The 16,388-nt window shown below is 56.1% G+C and overlaps 1 protein-coding gene across 2 annotated transcripts in view; it reads left to right on the top strand.

Annotated features, from left to right (window-relative positions):
* The window catches only part of BANP (BTG3 associated nuclear protein), a 75,472-nt gene that overhangs the window by 49,743 nt on the left and 9,341 nt on the right, over positions 1–16,388 (top strand). For both annotated transcript variants that reach the window (XM_082862281.1, XM_082862280.1), the window contains one exon: positions 513–551. In XM_082862281.1, coding sequence (XP_082718407.1) covers positions 513–551 — 39 coding nt within the window. The remainder of the gene's footprint in view (positions 1–512; positions 552–16,388) is intronic.

Raw genomic sequence — 16,388 nt, 5'->3', positions numbered from 1 at the left:
CGAGACTTAAAACAACTATTATTTTTTTTAAACAAATGAAAACGAATTTCCAGCTGGTGAGATCTCAGCAGGCCTGTAGTCTGGTTAATTGCATCACGTCCCATTGATTTCCTGATTGCCCTAATGCTCCACGATGTGTCAGATGTCCCAAAGGGGAAGCTGGGTGATGGGACGCAGGACCTCTCTGTACTACTTTTGGTTCTTGTGAGTCTGAGATTGTTTCAAAGTGAAGAGTTAGAAAAAAGACATTTCCATTTGGGGGTCAGGGTTGGGGGATGGCTACAATGTTTTTTAACTGGTTGTTTTATTTGTTTTTGTAAGAAAAAATAGCACCTGTAAACTCAGCTTAAGTATTGATATTTTGGGATTTTTATGGCTACAAGGGACCGATGTTGGAATTGATGTTAATGGTTTTGCTGGTTTTCACTAATGGCCTGGGGACGTTTCTGCCTCTGTCTAGTGCATCTTGAAGCTGTTGTCTTTGATCACACCCTTATTCATCCATTTTGCAGGGCAATCTACAGATACACCACGTGGGACAAGATGGGCAGGTAAGTGCTCACCTGCGGTGGATCCCAGCGTGGCAGGAGCGGGAGCATTGGCCCCGGGGACACACGGAGACACACGGGGCTGGGGCATGTGGACGGCGGGGCCCTGGGCTGTTGTGCAGCAGCTGTCTGTTAGAATAAGGCAGGTTTCGTTCCCGTTCATTGCTGTCAAACTCCAACCACTGCCTTTTTTTCTGGTCCTGAGAAAAAGACCCTGAAACCCTCATTGAGCTCACCTGATATGAACTGTCTACAGAGTGAAGCGCCTGGCCGAGGCGTTCTAGGGGTGATTTGCTTTCTAAGATGGAGTGAAATTGCTGGTGAATTCGAGGATTGACGTTTTCACGTCCTCATGAAGAGTTTCTGTTAAAGAGATGTTTATAACCTGAATAATTATGAGAGAGTGTGGACGATCTTCCTTTTTTATAGAACGTAACTTAGGAATCATGACCATGGAGCTCAGTCACTATCAAGATAACCATAGACACTGTTCTCAGAGCCGAGTGCACGCTCCCTTCTAGCACACTGTGTGCGCTTCCCACGTCCTCGGCGAGGGCCTCGTGTCTGCCACAAAGGTCATGCAGGGTGTGCGTTGCTGGACTCGAAACCAAAGGACGTCACACCCCGAGGGTTTCCCGTTGAGCCCTCGGAGCACCTTGGGACGAGTGCGATGTTCAAGTTGGACTTTCTTTGTTGAAAGTGTCATCTTGAGCATACACTTGAGGTTCTAATCAAAGTCCTAAAGCAGTATTAATATATAAAAATGGCTGCCTTGGCAAAAGGCCAAAGAGTTGCGGCATTTTAAAAGCTGCGCTGAGCTTTAACCTTAGTTACACCTCTTCTTTAGCATCCTTCTCAGGGCTCTTACTCCAGGTCGGGAAAGCTGGGGGCTCTTTGTCGCTTGAGCCTTGAAGCAAAACCTCTGCTTTCCCAGAGTTGTGCTCTGGCTTTCTCTGCTGCTGCTGGTGAGGTGGCCCGAGGTGACCCGGCAGCCTGGGGAGGGGTGTCGCTTCCGGGCAGCTGTGTTTGCTTGCCTTTCCGTTGTGCTTTCGGGGAAGGTGTAGGGAGAGGAGCCCTGTCCTGGAGGGTCGGTTACAGCGGGGAGCAGCGCAGGGGCGTCGAGCCAGCCTCTGCCAGCGGGAGGGCGGCCTTCTCCACATTGCAGCGTGGGCCCCGCCGCCCACATTGGGCCTCACATACCGCGATCTGCCGCTTGCGTCTGTTGGAGCAGATTAAGGGTTGAGGGGCCCCCCAACCCCCAGGTAGGCCCTGTGAGGCTAGGCACTCAAACCCAGGGTGGAGGGGTGAGGGTGGCGGAGAGGAGAGCATGGGGGTTAGAGGTGAAGCTCCAGTTGGGCTGAGAGCACGGGTTCCGGTTACTGGAAAAATGTCCCAGTCACACTTCTCACCCAGTCGCTGTCGAGTGGAGTGACAGTCATGATCGGATGCTGAGACGCCTCAGCATCTCAGTGAGGCTCGTTCCTCTCCCTGACCCGGACGGCGAGTTGGCCGAGTGTAGACAGAACAGTCCCCAGAGGGTTCCGTCGGTCAACAAGGCCGCACGCGAGGTTCATGTTGGGTTCACTCAGGCAACACGTGCTTTCTTGGCTTTGCCGCTGTATATGTTAGAGATGTTTGTGAGGTTATGTGGACATTTTTAACCTTAGCAAGATATTTAAAATTGTTAAATGAATTGTACAGGGTTAGAATTTGACCTGGTTTGGTGCATTAATTAAGAATGATGTGATTAAAAACATGTTTAGGGAGCAGTAGATTGTGCCTTGTGTCCCTTTAGCACAGCGTCTGTCCTTCCGCTGAGACCTTTCCGCGCATTGTCCATAAATCCTCGCCTTCAATCACGCCTGGAGTCTGGTTGCCTCCAGGGCTGTGCTGGCCTGATGTTCTGCCCCTCGAAATGCAGGCTGTTTTGCGGGGGAAGTGAGGGTCTGTGTTCAAGCAAAAAGATGCTGCTCTTTGAAAGGAGTGGACACGTCCGCCCGCTGTCATGAGTATGTGGGCAGCAGGGGCCTGGCTGCGGGAACAGTGCCGTTAGCCTCCTGCGCTGTTGGCTGGCAGGCAGGCAGGCCCCAGAGCTTGTGAACGGAGCAGTCACTTCAGCTGGGCTCGTCGCTGGGGAATCGGGTCATGGGGCCCCTTTCAACCGTTAAGGTTTGAGTTTGAGCCTCCAAAGTGGGGCCTCTCTGAGTCCAGCCAACAAACACTGGGCCTTGGACCCCAGTGGGTGCTTGGTGAGCTGCTCTCCCTACCCTGTGGTTGCCAGAGGAGCTTTTCCAGGTGAGGAGGGGTTCCCCTCTTGGGGAGAGAGGGGACACCCCAAGCTGGGGCCACTGCTCCCCGGCCGGCTTTCCCGCGTCCCAGCTCACCGGTGGGCCAGGTAAACCCGGCTCTGGCTCCAGGTCTTTCCGCTCTCCTTAGAGCTCAGAGGTGCACTGCGGGTGTGAATCTGCCTTCGGGCCTCGAGAGGCGGCCTCACCGTTTCCATCCCGACTCCTGGCCGTGCGTGGGGCAGCAGGGTGGGATGTGGGACAGCCCCACCACGTGCAGGGGGTGTTCCCATCTGATGATGTGCATAGGCACGTGGCAGGGCCTCCCTGCCTCCCAGGCACCCACCTTTCCCCACCACTGTGCTGTCTTGTCCACAGAGGGGTTCTGCTCGCTTCCAGGCCCTTAAAGCACCACGATGGGTTCTGTCCTGCTTCAGCTGCTCACGGCCGGGGCCGGGTGACTTTGCAGTAATGCATGACAATTTCGGGGTGCTTTCTCTTCACACCGCAGGACTGTGTACTGTCGGTAACTGTCCGAATTTGACCCCAGTCAGCGGGGTCCCCGGTGCTGGCAGCAGCAGGTGCTGGGACTTCAGGGATCTGACCCTTAGGAAGGGCAGGGAAGGCTGAGGGTCATGCTCTCAGACCCGGGACTGGTTCCCGTGGAACCACAGCGCCTCCTGGCTTCTCGGAAATCACCTGCGACCCACACGGTGGGCTCTCCGAATTTGCATGGTGAATTTTGGGTAAAAATGTGGCCATGTCTTTAAAGGGAATATCTGGATATTCAGTTTAGACAGCAAGAGGTACAGGCTTTGGTTCTGATGAATTGGATGTGGTTGAAGATTTAGCCAACTCAAAATACTCTTTCTGATTTCTCTAATCAGTTGGAGGAAAGGCAAAATAACCTTACTCCGTTTAGGAGGTGGCAGTGCAGTTGCAGAACTAAATCTGGAAGTACAGACGTTACACGGGAGGTGACCTCTGAGAATTGGAGGAAAGAAGTGGCCGAAAGAGGACGTTTGTTCTGGAAATGCTCTCAGTGTCACATTGGCTTCCAGGAGGCAGATGGTGGTGGGGAAGCGGAGGGCATCCTCCTGGCGGGAGGGGGGTGCGGGTCCGGGCAGGGCCTGCTCTGTGGTGGGGCTCTGTGGGGTCACAGGCGCTTCATGTCAAAGCCACATGTCTCCTGGGACGTGTGCGTGTGCTTTATTCTTTCCCTCTCACTTCTCTGAAGGTCACTGTTTTCTTGGGGGTCGGGTTGTCTAAGTGTGTTGTTTCACTTAGAGCTTCACGTCTGGCCCCTCAAGTGAAGACCACTGCTGAGGAGGGAGTGGATGTGAGGCCGAGCGTGTCTGTCACATCCACGAGTGTGGTCCCCGCGTTGGGTTCATCTGGGTAATTCAGGAAGATTCCGAGGGGACACATGCAGTGACACAGACGAGGCGCTGCCTCTGCTCCATCTCCTGGCTGTTCTGCTTTGAGCGTTCTGAGCTGCTCAGCGTGCGTGAGTTCAAGGGAAGCGGGGTGAGCGCCTCATCTCGGCTCGGTCGTGCTCGGGGGACAGCGGCTGGCAGTGAGACCGCAGGATTGGGGACCCGCGTTGGCGCTGGCCTTGTGGCACAGAGACATCTGGCTCTGAATCTGCCCCGGTTAGAGCCAGTCCTGAGCCAGTCACCCTTCAGCCGTGTAGACGAACGCATGCCGGGAACCACGAGCTTTATTGTGAGACTGTGAGCACTGGGGCGCGTCCCTGTGCTGCTGGTCTAATCGTCACCTGGTTGCAGCCATCCCTTGCTGTATGACCCCCGCCCTCACCACCAAATTTGGGGCCAGAGAAGACAATCAGTTATTATGCTTGGGCCTTCCCTGGCGGCGCAGTGGTTGAGAATCCACCTGCCAATGCAACGGACACAGGTTCGAGCCCTGGTCCGGGAAGATCCCACATGCCGTGGAGCAACTAAGCCCGTGCGCCACAACTACTGAGCCTGCGCTCTAGAGCCTGCAAGCCACAACTACTGAATCCTGCGCGCCACAACTACTGAACCTGCGCTGTAGAGCTCTTGAGCCACAACTACTGAGCCCGCGTGCCACAACTACTGAAGCCCGTGCGCCTAGAGCCCGTGCTCCACAACAAAACAAGACACCGCAATGAGAAGCCTGCGCACCGCAACGAAGAGTAGCCCCTGCTCGCCACATCTAGGGAAAATCTTTGCATAGCAATGAAGACCCAACACAGCCAAAAACAAATAAATTAAAAAAAAGAATTATTACCCTTCACCATTCGGGGTTCACCGGGCCCAGCGGGAGGAGGTGGTTCTGCCACGTCATGTCACCGGGTCGTCTGGAGGTTTGGGGCTGCCCTGTCCAAGGGATCCCTCCCAGGCCTGGAGCTGGGCTGTCCCCCCAGCCCCTCGGTTCTCCACGAGGGCTCCCTCAGTGGACCAGGGCCTCACAGCACGGTGGCAGGGTCCGCGGGGCGGATGTCACCAGCTTTTGAGAGCTGGGGTGCAGACGTGCAGGCCCCATGGTGACCACGCTCCTGAAGGCAGTGTGGGATGTTGCTGGCAAAGAGTGATGTGACATCTCCCGGCATCCATTCTGGGCCCGGCGTCGCTTGACCGTGAGCTCCTGAAGGGCAGGGCCTGTGTCCTTCACGGGGAGGCAGGGGTCTGCCTGAATGCCCAGAGAGGCCCGGTGGATTTTCATGGAGACGGTTACTGGGTGAATCACGCACCACGAGCCCCGGAAATGAGCCTCCCCGCTCAGGCTGGCGGGCTGGGAGTTAGTCTGTCAGCGCTGGCATCGAGACCGCAGCCCACCCACCCGAGTGGCATAAAATCTGCATTGAGAGCTTGACACTTATTAACTGTGTGCTTCGTTGGGGCAGCTTGGCCGATGGTAAAAGTTGGGTGCATTTTTTATGATTATTGTGTATTGTTAAATCTTTGTTGAACTGTTAGAACAGTCTTAAAATGTCCTTTTCTGCATTTAAAGAATTGAGATTTTTAAAATCTAGATTTTTACGATTTCTAAGTTTTGCATTCTGTTCCTCTTGGTTTTGGGGGAGTTTAAGGAAACAAAGCAAAGACCGCAACGATTATTCGTGTGACTAAGAAGCGATGCTCCCGAGCAGGCTGCTGCTGGCCGACCGCGAGGCCCCCCGGCCACTGTGTCTGCGGCGCCTCTGTTTCCTGGGCTCGTCAGCACCCGAGGGCAGGCCCGCCCCTGGGAGGGCGCTGGCGCCTTTGTTTTAGTTAATACCGAGTTGTCACTAAAGGTCAGAGCACAACCCAGGAGGAGGAGGCTGGGGCCCCCTGCACCTCCAGTGTCGTGCTCCGGCCTCCCCGGCTGCCACAGCCATGGGAGGAGCCAGCCCGCTGCCCATGGGGCCGGCGTCCCTTTCTGGAGCTGGACGTACGCTCCCTCTGACACCCCAGCCTTGTGTTGCTGTTGATGATGTGAACTAGGGGATGTTATTCTCCTTTACACGTGGGGACAGTAGCCGGTGCGTCTTCCAGGGTTGTGCAGGGAGGTCAAGTCCAGGTTGGATGCAGCCCCCAACTCTCATATGAGTCCTCAAGCCCCCGCCTTGGCTCCAGGTCTCTAGAACAGTCATCACTGCTGTTGTCACCTCCACCACCAGGACTGCACAGCCACTGTCACCTCCCCCTCCGCTGTCAGCACTGCTGTTGTCGCCTCCACCACCAGGACTGCGCAGCCACTGTCACCTCCCCCTCCATCGTCAGCACTGCTGTTGTCACCACCACCAGGACTGCACAACCACTGTCACCTCCCCCTCTGCTGTCATCACTGCTGTTGTCACCTCCACCACCAGGACTGCACAGCCACTGTCACCTCCCCCTCCGCTGTCATCACTGCTGTTGTCACCTCCACCACCAGGACTGCATAGCCACTGTCACCTCCACCAGCGTCACCTCCCCCTACACCACCATCAAGGGATGTTTCAAGCGAGTTTCGATGCTTATGAGCTGTGATATGTCTTCTCTGCCTCGTTCTGTGAAGACTAAAGTGACAGAGCTCCCTCTGCCTGGCCCTTAGGAGTTTTACTGGGGGGAGGTAACAAACTAGGAGTGTGTGAGAAAGGTAAGGGGCAGATCCACGCTCTGTCTCTTGCCTGTCGCATTGTGCATTCAGTAGGTGCTCAGGTGTGGAGCAGGGCCGTGAAGATTCACAGAGCTGCTTCCAGAGGGCGTGTGGATCCAGGCGATGCAGATCCAGTGAGATGTGAACGCCCACTTGGTCCCAGCTCCATTGCCAGGCAGTATCGTATCTGTTGGAACATCTGAATCTGGGTCAGTTTTTTCTCCATAGTTGGGAGATTTTCAGCCACTTGGGGTATCTTTAAAGACTGGAGCTTTAGTCATGGTGCTTACGTTGTGAATCACGAAATGGTTTAGTACTGTTTCAACTAGATGCGTATTTTGGTAGATTTTTATTTTTTTACAGTTGTGGTAAACGTCATCTAAGATGCGTATGAAAAAAGTTGTCTGTCTGTCTGTAGGCTGAACGACGTCAGGACACTTGGAAACCTGGGAGTTGTGTGTGTTCTGGCAAAGCCCGTCTCTGCAATAATGAGTAGGCCACACACACACACGCACACGCACACGCACACGCACACGCACAGAAACACACACATGCATGGGTCACATGTGTTTAAACAAGGCAACACGGTGATGTGTCCAGGTTACTCTCCTCCTGCATCTGTGAGATAACGTCACCAGTACGTAACTAAATAGCCTGGTGTTCTCGAGACTCTTAAACCTCTCTCGAGTTCTTTGGCATTTGTGTCCATCCTTATACTTTGCTTAAAAGTAAATTTCAGTAGCTCTCGGAACTTTTTCCATGAAATGAGGCATTATAAACCCAGCTGGGAAAAAGATTAGAAGAGGTGGGAAGTATCCAACATTTTATGTGTAGGACTTTTTTGTAGTGTAGGCCTTTTTTGGGGTGGATGAGAAGAAGGGCTGTGTGTGTGTGTGTGTGTGTGTGTGTGTGTGTGTGTGTGTGTGTGGTGTGTGGTGTGTGTGTGGTGTGTGTGTAGGGTGCCTTTATCTATAGCAGTGAAACAGTGTCTGCCATTCCCAGGGACTCTAGTCCACTTTTAGTGGTCTGCCACGCCAGGAGAGCAGTCTCAGCCTTGCAGATGGTACACACTGTCACTTCACTTCTTTTTTTAAAAATATTTATTTATATTTTTATTTTTGGCTGCATTGGGTCTTTGTTGCTGTGCACGGGCTTTCCCTAGTTGCGGCGAGCAGGGGCTACTCTTCGTTGCAGTGCACGGGCTTCTCATTGTGGTGGCTTCTCTTGTTGCGGAGCACGGGCTCTAAGTACGTGGGCTTCAGTAGTTGTGGCACGTGGGCTCAGTAGTTGTGGCGCATGGAGCTTAGTTGCTCCGCGGCACGTGGGATCTTCCCAGACGAGGGCTCGAACCCGTGTCCCCTGCATTGGCAGGTGGATTCTTAACCACTGCACCACCAGGGAAGCCCTCACACTGTCACTTCACTTCTAATAAAAATGTTCCCTTCAAGAAAATATGTTCCTTCCAAAACACAGACACACATCTTGGAGAACCTAGGTAGCTCAGGGAATAAACCCCTCATGGAAAAGCCTTCTCTACCAGAAATGGTGGAAAATATCGTTTAAATGAGAAAAGGCCAGATGTGGAGGGAGTTTGGTGTTGGGTGGTTCCTAAAAATACCCTAGAAGAGTCACAGAAACAACGGCGCGTCTCCTGCTGCCCGGCCGTGGAAGCTGAGCGTGGCGCTGCAGGCTGTCGCCCTGCCCGGGGCAGCAGGACCCGGCGGCATCTCCTGCTGCCAGCTCCGTTCCTCGGGAATCCTGGTCCCCAGCGGAGGCTCGGGGCTGCCGGAGGGCTCCCCGTTCGCCACCTCCTGGGCCCGTGGGCAGCGGGGAAGGCAGTTTTAGGCGTGGCTGAGGATGGCCAGTTAGTGACGCTGGCGGGGCAGTCCACGCCTGTCATTTGTCCCTGGAGCTGTGATGAACAAGACGGTTTCTGGTCAGACAAGGCCCGGAGGAGGTTGACAGAGGTTTGGGCCGGGAAGGATATTGTAATGATGTTTTTAGGAGAAGTTGCACCACGTGGTTACTTACGTGTGCGGTTCCAGTGTTGTAGGTCATTAGAGTCACGATGTCTTTGGAGGCTCATGTCAGTTGAGGCTGAGTAGCTTTACAAGAAAACCCCAAAGGCCCTTCCGATTGTTTGGACGCATCGCCCACGGCCCTGAGCCCCTTTGGTCAAGCCCCACCTCAAAGGCTTTGACTCCAGACAGGCAAGGGAGGAGAGACAGGCCTTAAAATTCGAGAGTCGTTTTTGATGAGTTTCATCATTTCCAAATATACGTTTAAAATGTTAAGTTAAATAGCTTTAATGCTATTAGATCCAAATTTTGTTCATTTCTGTTCTTCACAGTACCCAGTGTAGTATCAGTTGTCAGTACTCAGTGATTCCTTGTTGGTGAATGAATACAATAGTAATTATTTCAAATTAGCATTAGTTAACTGTAAGATACGCATGTGAGTTGAAAGCATTTTGATACACTTTTATTTTTAAGCCGTTTTAAAATGTGCCATATGTTCACTGATGATTTTAGTCATGAGTAATAACTTGGAAATGTCCGGAGCAGTACTTACCTAAACCTTACAGCTCAGTAGGCTGAAAAATTGTGAGTTCTGACTAATTCCAAATGTCTTTTTAGTGAGGCCGAAGTTGTAGAACTTCTTCTGCATGAGGAAGGTTTGGTGATTTCTCTGGGCTCTCCTGAAGCTTTTCTGTCACTGTCTGTGTTTTCCGTGAGGGGCGTGCGTGCAGCGGGCAGTGGAGCCCATGCCTGGTGCTGGACCGGTGTCCCTGGCGTTTGGTGATGGTGCAGAGCAGCTAAGGATTCTTTACCCCAGCAACTGTACTGCAGACGCCGTCAGGGCAGCTGCTCTCTGTTGGAAGGAACCGAGTTACCACTCCTGCACCAGGAATTTACTTTCTGGATTTCTAGCTGTGGAGGAGGGTGGGTGGAAGGCCAGCCCTATAATGGGGCTGCCCCGTGAAGTGCTGGCCATTTTTCCAGATGGTTCACTTCCTTACAGTAAGAGAAATAGGGGATGGAAAGTACCCGTGGGGACGTTTCCCTCCTGTTCTGCGCAGGCCCCGGCTTTTCCCCGAGCGAGCCCAGGAGCTCTGGGCGTCCACGTCGTAGAGACTGGAGGCCCACTCTGCGTGCTCTAGGTGGAGTCATGTGTGGACTCTGGTGGTTGCAGCCCAGAGGGGAGTCGCTGTACCGTGTGCGGCGTCTGAGTTTAGACAGTGGATCTGGGCGGGTGGGGTGCCGGAGTTGGCGCTGGGCTCTCCCGGCACCACGGGTCTCCAGGGCTTGGAGGTCTCAGGAGGACGTGGTGGAAGTTGCAGGAAGCTGAGCCGGGGGGCCGGGGCCACCAGACGGGCCTGCGGCGTGAGAGCTCGCACGGGGCTGGGACACGAGTGAGGCCTTGAGCCACTCAGCAGAGTTACTGCAGAAGACAAACCTTTCAAGCACAATGTCATGTCCCACTTTTCCCCCCTGTGAGAGTGCACTTCAGGGTGACCGTTGGCTTCATTGTGTGTTCGTGAGGAATCTTTCGTCTAGAAATCACAGGCTCAGTCTGATCAGGGCACCCGGGTGCGGGCCAAGGCCGCTGCTCCGGCGGGGCTGGAATGCCTGGCAGAGTTGGAGGACGCGGACGGGCCCCCAGCCTGGGCCCCGTGGGCGTTGTGTTCAGAAATTTGACGCCACCTGAGGCAGAACCGGCACGGATGCTCATGTTCGGGCTCCATGCAGCTCCAGAGCAGAGGTCGATTTCTGGTCAAGGAGGTCCCGAGGAATCAGGACGCTTCCCCTCATTCTGAGTTCCCTCCCACACAGCGACTAAGGGGAAACATTTGCAGACGTACTGGCAAACTCCACTACCGTCTTTCTTTACATCTCTTCTGAGGACTTGCGGCCCCCTAATGAAATGCAGTCCGTGTGATGTGCCACTGGGCTTGGACTGGAGAGAGAAGGTAGCACCTGGCACCCCTGTCAGGTGTGTGAGAGAGGAAGAGGGAGGGAGGGGCTGAAGGACCCTTGAACCGACAGGCACTCTGCGGATGACAGGCATTCAGGGTAGAAAACTCATCTAGAACTATTTTCATGTGTAGGCAAACACAGTCACTGATTTCAAGAATCCAGGCGATGTTTCTTGCTGACACCAAAGTAAAATGAGCAGACAGCTCCTCGGGTGGCCCCATACCTGGCTTCAGAGCTGCCTGCTGAGCTGTTGCTTTCAGCCCCGTGCCCACGTAACGTTCCCACGCTGTCCCCTTGCTCTACAGACACGACCCTCGTGCTGACCGGTGAAGGTCGGCTCAGACTCTGACCATGGCCTTGCTGCGGCGAAAGATGCACATTGGTGCGGACATCCAGCTTCAGAGCGGAGCCCTTTAGAAGGGGGCAGCGTGGGCCAGCAGCCCGGTGACAGCCGCCCCGCCTGCCGGCAGATGCGTTACCTAGCGAGGGCGGGTGCGGAGGGGGAGACGGGGAGACAGGTGCCTCCCAGGCCACACGCGTGGCCGCGGCCGTCAGCCGTCTAGACCAGGCTCTGAGGGGACGGGGGGCACTCGGGTAAACCGGGCACGGCGAACAGGAGGGAAAGCGGGGCTCCTTGGAAGTAGGTCTTTGTGATGTAACCGCAGGTGGGTCTTTTTGAGAGAATTCTCTTCCATTCAGGGCGGTGCTCCACCGGCACCTGAGTTGAGCTCCCCGGAGCCCCCGGAGCCGGAAGATAGATACCCCCAGGCGGATGATGCCAGATGGGCAGGTGTCTGGCAAGGAGACAAGTCGGCCAAGGAGCTGGAACGAAGGGCTCCAAGCCTTTTCGTCACAGAGGCCGGTGGAGAGAGGGTGAGAGCGCGTGCTCTTCCTTCTGCTTTACAGGGAAATGGTTTCTAAAGTCAGATGAGGCTCCGAGGTTTCCTCTTGTCTGATTTGCTGTGTAACCTTCTTTGACTCTTTCTGGCGCGTCCCCGTCCCATGGGACTGGGCCTGGCCTTGTGCTGTACTGGGGCAGCCTGGAGGGAGTCGGAACAGCCGCCCTCAGAGCGTCTTCTGTTTGGTTGCGTTCTTTCTGCCTGGCGGTCCTGGGCACACAAGTTAGCCTCTGAGTCTCAGCTTCCTCCCTGGTCGCTCGTGGTAACAAACAAGAGGCCATCTGTGCCCAGTGCCCAGCACTGCAGCTCTTGGGCTGAGGCCCCAGGACCCTGGCCTGTCCTGCTGCTCCCATGCAAACCCACTGGCCCTGGCGGTCATGTGACCCTGATGCTGGCAGCCCTCAATGCCCTCTTTTACCCGTGTGTGGCAGGGCAGGTGCAGACACATATCCCTGGTTGTTGGCCGGTCTCTTGTGGGAGCTGGGCTCTCCTGGCTCCATCCTCCCCAGGCGCCCTCGTCCTCTGGCTTCCAGGGGTTTACCCAGTGAGGGAGTGTGGGGGAAGGGGCCTCAGTGCTGGATGCTCCCTCTCCGGGGGTGCAGCTGGAGCCCGCAGCTGTGGGATGTGATTCGTGAGATTCCCCGCCGTCCAGCCCCCTCTCGTTAGCGGTCACACGTGGTGGTGTCTCGTTTCCAGTGCGTGCGGGGACAGCGTCATCAACACAGCCCCGCACGGGCTGCTGGCTATGCTGCGGAGCGCACCGTAGGGTGAGGTGTGGACGTGCCCTTCCCTCGGGGCCCAGCCCTCCCCCGAGGCAGGCTCCTATTGGCTGAGCGCGGAGGGTTGCTTTCAGGTGTCTTTTCACTTAGAGGAAGTTGGAAGGCATTCTTTACACCCGAAGTTAAACGTTTGCACCGTTTGTGACTCCTGGTGTCCGGCCCTTGAGCACGGCGTGCGGTGTAGACAAGCACTTGTTACACACGAACCGAGCTTATCTTTGTGAGCCCGGGCGTGTTTGTGGATGGTACACCTGCCTCAGAGCACAGCCCCAAGCTCCCCTCTGCAGGGCTCAGGGAGGGGCCGGGATGTTTGTCTCCTGTCTCCCCCATCTGGGTTGGGTGGCTGTAATCGGGTTCCATGGACGGGGCAGAAATGGCAGATGTGTGCCCCACGGTCCTGGAGGCCGGAAGCCCGACACCACAGTGCCGTGCGGTCGGGTTTTGGCGAGGACCCTCTTGCTGTTATGTCCCCATGTGGTTTCCTTGGTGTGCCTGTGGGCGGGGTCCTGTGTCTCTCTCCCTCCTAGAAGGGCACTGACCTCTCGTAGGGGCCTCGTCCAACCCTAATACCTCCTGAAGGCCCCACCTCCAGACCCGCACCCCATCACGCAGGGAATCAGGGCTTCGACGCTCAGTCCAGAGCACCCTGTCTGTTCCCAGGAAGGATTCTGGACCTGTGGCAGCTCTGCTGTGGATGCAGAATGGGGATTTGGGCTGTTTGGTCCCCATATACCTTCTTGACCACACAGTAACCTCATGTGCCTCACGTCAGCATGGATTGTTCTGAGACGCGGCCTCGGGCAGGCAGGCTCCTGGGGAGGACATGGCCCCGGGGCTGGAGTTGGGTCCCAGCGGCCTTTTGCATGGTGGATCCTTTGGCAAATGCTCCCTGCTGACTGGAACTCAGTAGGAAAATTGCGTCACCTGTTTTTGGAAGTTCTTTCTTTCGTCCCATCACAGTGAACACGACGATAATTTTTGTGTTTCTGTGGGGTGAGTTTTCCAAATTAAATAAAGAAACAGTGGGAGTCCAGCACACAGTCGGGGGGTGGGGAGCAGGGAGGGAGGCCGGCCAGAGCCCGACCCCGGCCTGCGCTCTGCTTCCTGGCCGCGACGGCAGCTGCAGCGTCTGTGTCCGTGTTTTGGCGTTTCAGCTCCTTGCCGATGGCTGGGCACCCTCTTCCTTCCCTGGGACTGGACAGGTCAGGTCACTTACATGCGTGATTAACACGTTTTTGTTCTTGCAGTGCTGTCTTACCCGCTCCCTACCCACCCCCACCTGACCCTTCTAGAAGCCAGAGGCCTGGAGCCCACGGGCAAGTGGAGGCCCTGGATTTGACTGTGGCCGAGTTACTCCACTCCCCGTCACCCCCACCTCCCTCGACTGGAAGGTCTTTAGACACATGGCTAAGATCTGTTCCCAGGAGCGCCGCCCTCTCTGGAATGATGGGCTGAATACCACGCGTCTCCAGACTTCCGCTTTTGCTTTATCACAGTTTTAGGCTTTGTTTTCCTTTCTTCCGGATTGCGATTGAGGCTCACGCCCGATGCTGGAAGGAGGAACGGAGCAGAGGGCAGAAGCTGCTTGTGTTGACGGGAGCCACCGCCCCGAGCTGCAAATCTGGCTCCTGACTGCTGGCCTGTCAGCTCTGGAAGCGCCAGCTTGCTGGCCTGGCCGTAGCGTATGCTTTTCTGAAACGTTGCATCCATTGGCTGGAGCCCTGAGGCCTGTGAGGAGTCTCCAGGCCAGGCCTCGCGCCGAGGGCTCCAGGAACACCCAGGGAGCGCTGTTCGGTCTGGTTCTGTTGTGTTCTGGGGTTCCTTGCCAGTTGTGCTTGTGTCTGGCCGTGCCCCTCGTGGGCAGGAACTCCACGTGGGATCCCGGGAAGCAGATTAGCGTTCCTGTCCTTGGGTTTAGAGGCTTAAGAATGGTTGTTTGTTTCTGACATTTGCTGTACAATTGTACAGAATAGATTTTGTGCCGCGGGGTCTCCTGGCCGGTTGGCGGCTTGGGGCGTCTTCCTCTCACCTCCTCATCTCTCTGTCATGGGGGAAGCTGCTCTTTGAATTAACATCCAGGTTTGGAAAAGGCCACTGGTTGAGTGCTAATGTTACCATAACCGGCTGGGCTCAAGCGGAAATGCAGACACAGGTCAGTGACCGTGGCTTCTCCCGGGGGCCTTAGGCGTGAGGGTCTCGCCCTTCTCCTGGCCACGCACTTAATTAAGCTGTGCTCAGTGCCTGTCTTGTGAGTGCATGAGGGTTTTTTGCTTTGTGTTTTGTGTGCGTGAGCGTGCGTGCGTGTGTGTGTGTGTGTGCGTGTCTGGGTGTATTCTTGGTTGTATTGTGAGTTTTGTTTTTAAGTATTACTGGAAAGTCCTTGGGCTCCTTGCATTTATTTTAGGCTTTGCACCAGTTTTGCATTATCTCTGTTGGGTATCAAACAGCATTTCAGAACTGACAGAATATAGAGGAAAACCAGATGTGTGCACTCCAGAAAAACAGCGCTTGTAGATCCAGGATTCCCTGAGTCGGCGGCTTCAGATTCGGACACTGTGCCATTTTTCTTTGGTCTGAAAATAATGGGCTCCGCTTCAGAGACACACCAGGGAAGCCTGTGACCGAGGCCGGCCAGGTGGCGCGAGCTGCACCCGCGTCGGCGCACGCGTGTCTCTCCGAGGGAGCGCGGCCCCGCCGGCTCCCTCGCCCGGTCCGGCCGCGGGCAGCTGCCCTGGAAGTCTGGAGGCGCTGCTTCTGGCTGCTGTCCTGGGAGCTCGCTGCTTTCCAGTTAGCTGTTTCTGCCCCCCGCCGCCTGCTGGGAAAGGCTGCAAACAGAAATGAGCAGGATGCAGGAAGGTGTCGCGGCTCGTTGTCGGGAGAAGTGGGAGCCAGGCGAGCCAGGCCCTCGCTGTCCGGCAGGACCTCTGCCGCGGGCCGACTCTGTGCTCGTTCTGGGGCCGCCCCCGTCCCCCTGCCAGAGCGAGGACCCCCGGCAGGTGTCCAGTGGCCTCGGGTGCCACAGGGATCCTGCTACTCTGCGCAGCGGGAGTCCTTGTCACCAGCTAAGACCCAGGTAAGCCTGACTGTGTGTGTCAGGAGTTGCGCGAGTTGAGGGTGCCCGTGTGGTTGGCCCGCGGAGCGCTTTTTATTTGTCCTGGCTTCGCTCGCTCCTTTTACCTTCAGGAGAAGCGCCCTGCCTCCAGGGCGTGTGTCCCTGCCCCTCCTTCGGGAGAGGCCCTTCGGGTTGTCCTTTGTGGGGTTGTCCCTGCCAGGTGTGCTGCTGGATGCACTGCGACGTCCCAGCTCCAGGTGGTGGTGGGGTCGCTCCTGCCCTGAGCAGCGGTGGGGGGCGGGGCGCTGCAGAGCCGACCTTCTGACTCCTTCTCGCGGCCGCTCTCTCATCCAAGCTTCGTCTGCTTTTGAGAAGACGTATTCTTAAGCCGGAGTTGGAGGCGGCTGGGGTCCCCGTCCACCAAAGCCCAACAGGGCTTTGCTCTGGGTCCGTGTCCAGGACGGCTTCGCCGAGCAAGCTGTTTGTCCCATTCGGGTACCCGCTGGTCACTCGGGACAGGTGCCTGGCGCAGGGGCCCACAGCGGGGGCCCGTGTGACCCTCCCGCCCAAGTGCGGGGGCCCCTGGGGCCCGTGTGCCACTGTGGAGGGAAGCCAGGCGAGGCCCCGGTGGTGCCTTCCCAAGGCTGCAGGAAGGCGCCGCAGTCGTGCCTCCTTGTCTGCGGGGGATGTGTTCCAGGACCCCCAGAGGATGCCTGAAACCACGGGTAACACCAGACCCGT

Source organism: Leucopleurus acutus (assembly GCF_964270905.1).
Source record: "Leucopleurus acutus genome assembly, chromosome: 20".
Taxonomy (NCBI): domain Eukaryota; kingdom Metazoa; phylum Chordata; class Mammalia; order Artiodactyla; family Delphinidae; genus Leucopleurus; species Leucopleurus acutus.
The sequence above is the reverse complement of the archived record's forward strand: the minus strand, read 5'-3'. Positions and strand labels throughout refer to the sequence as shown.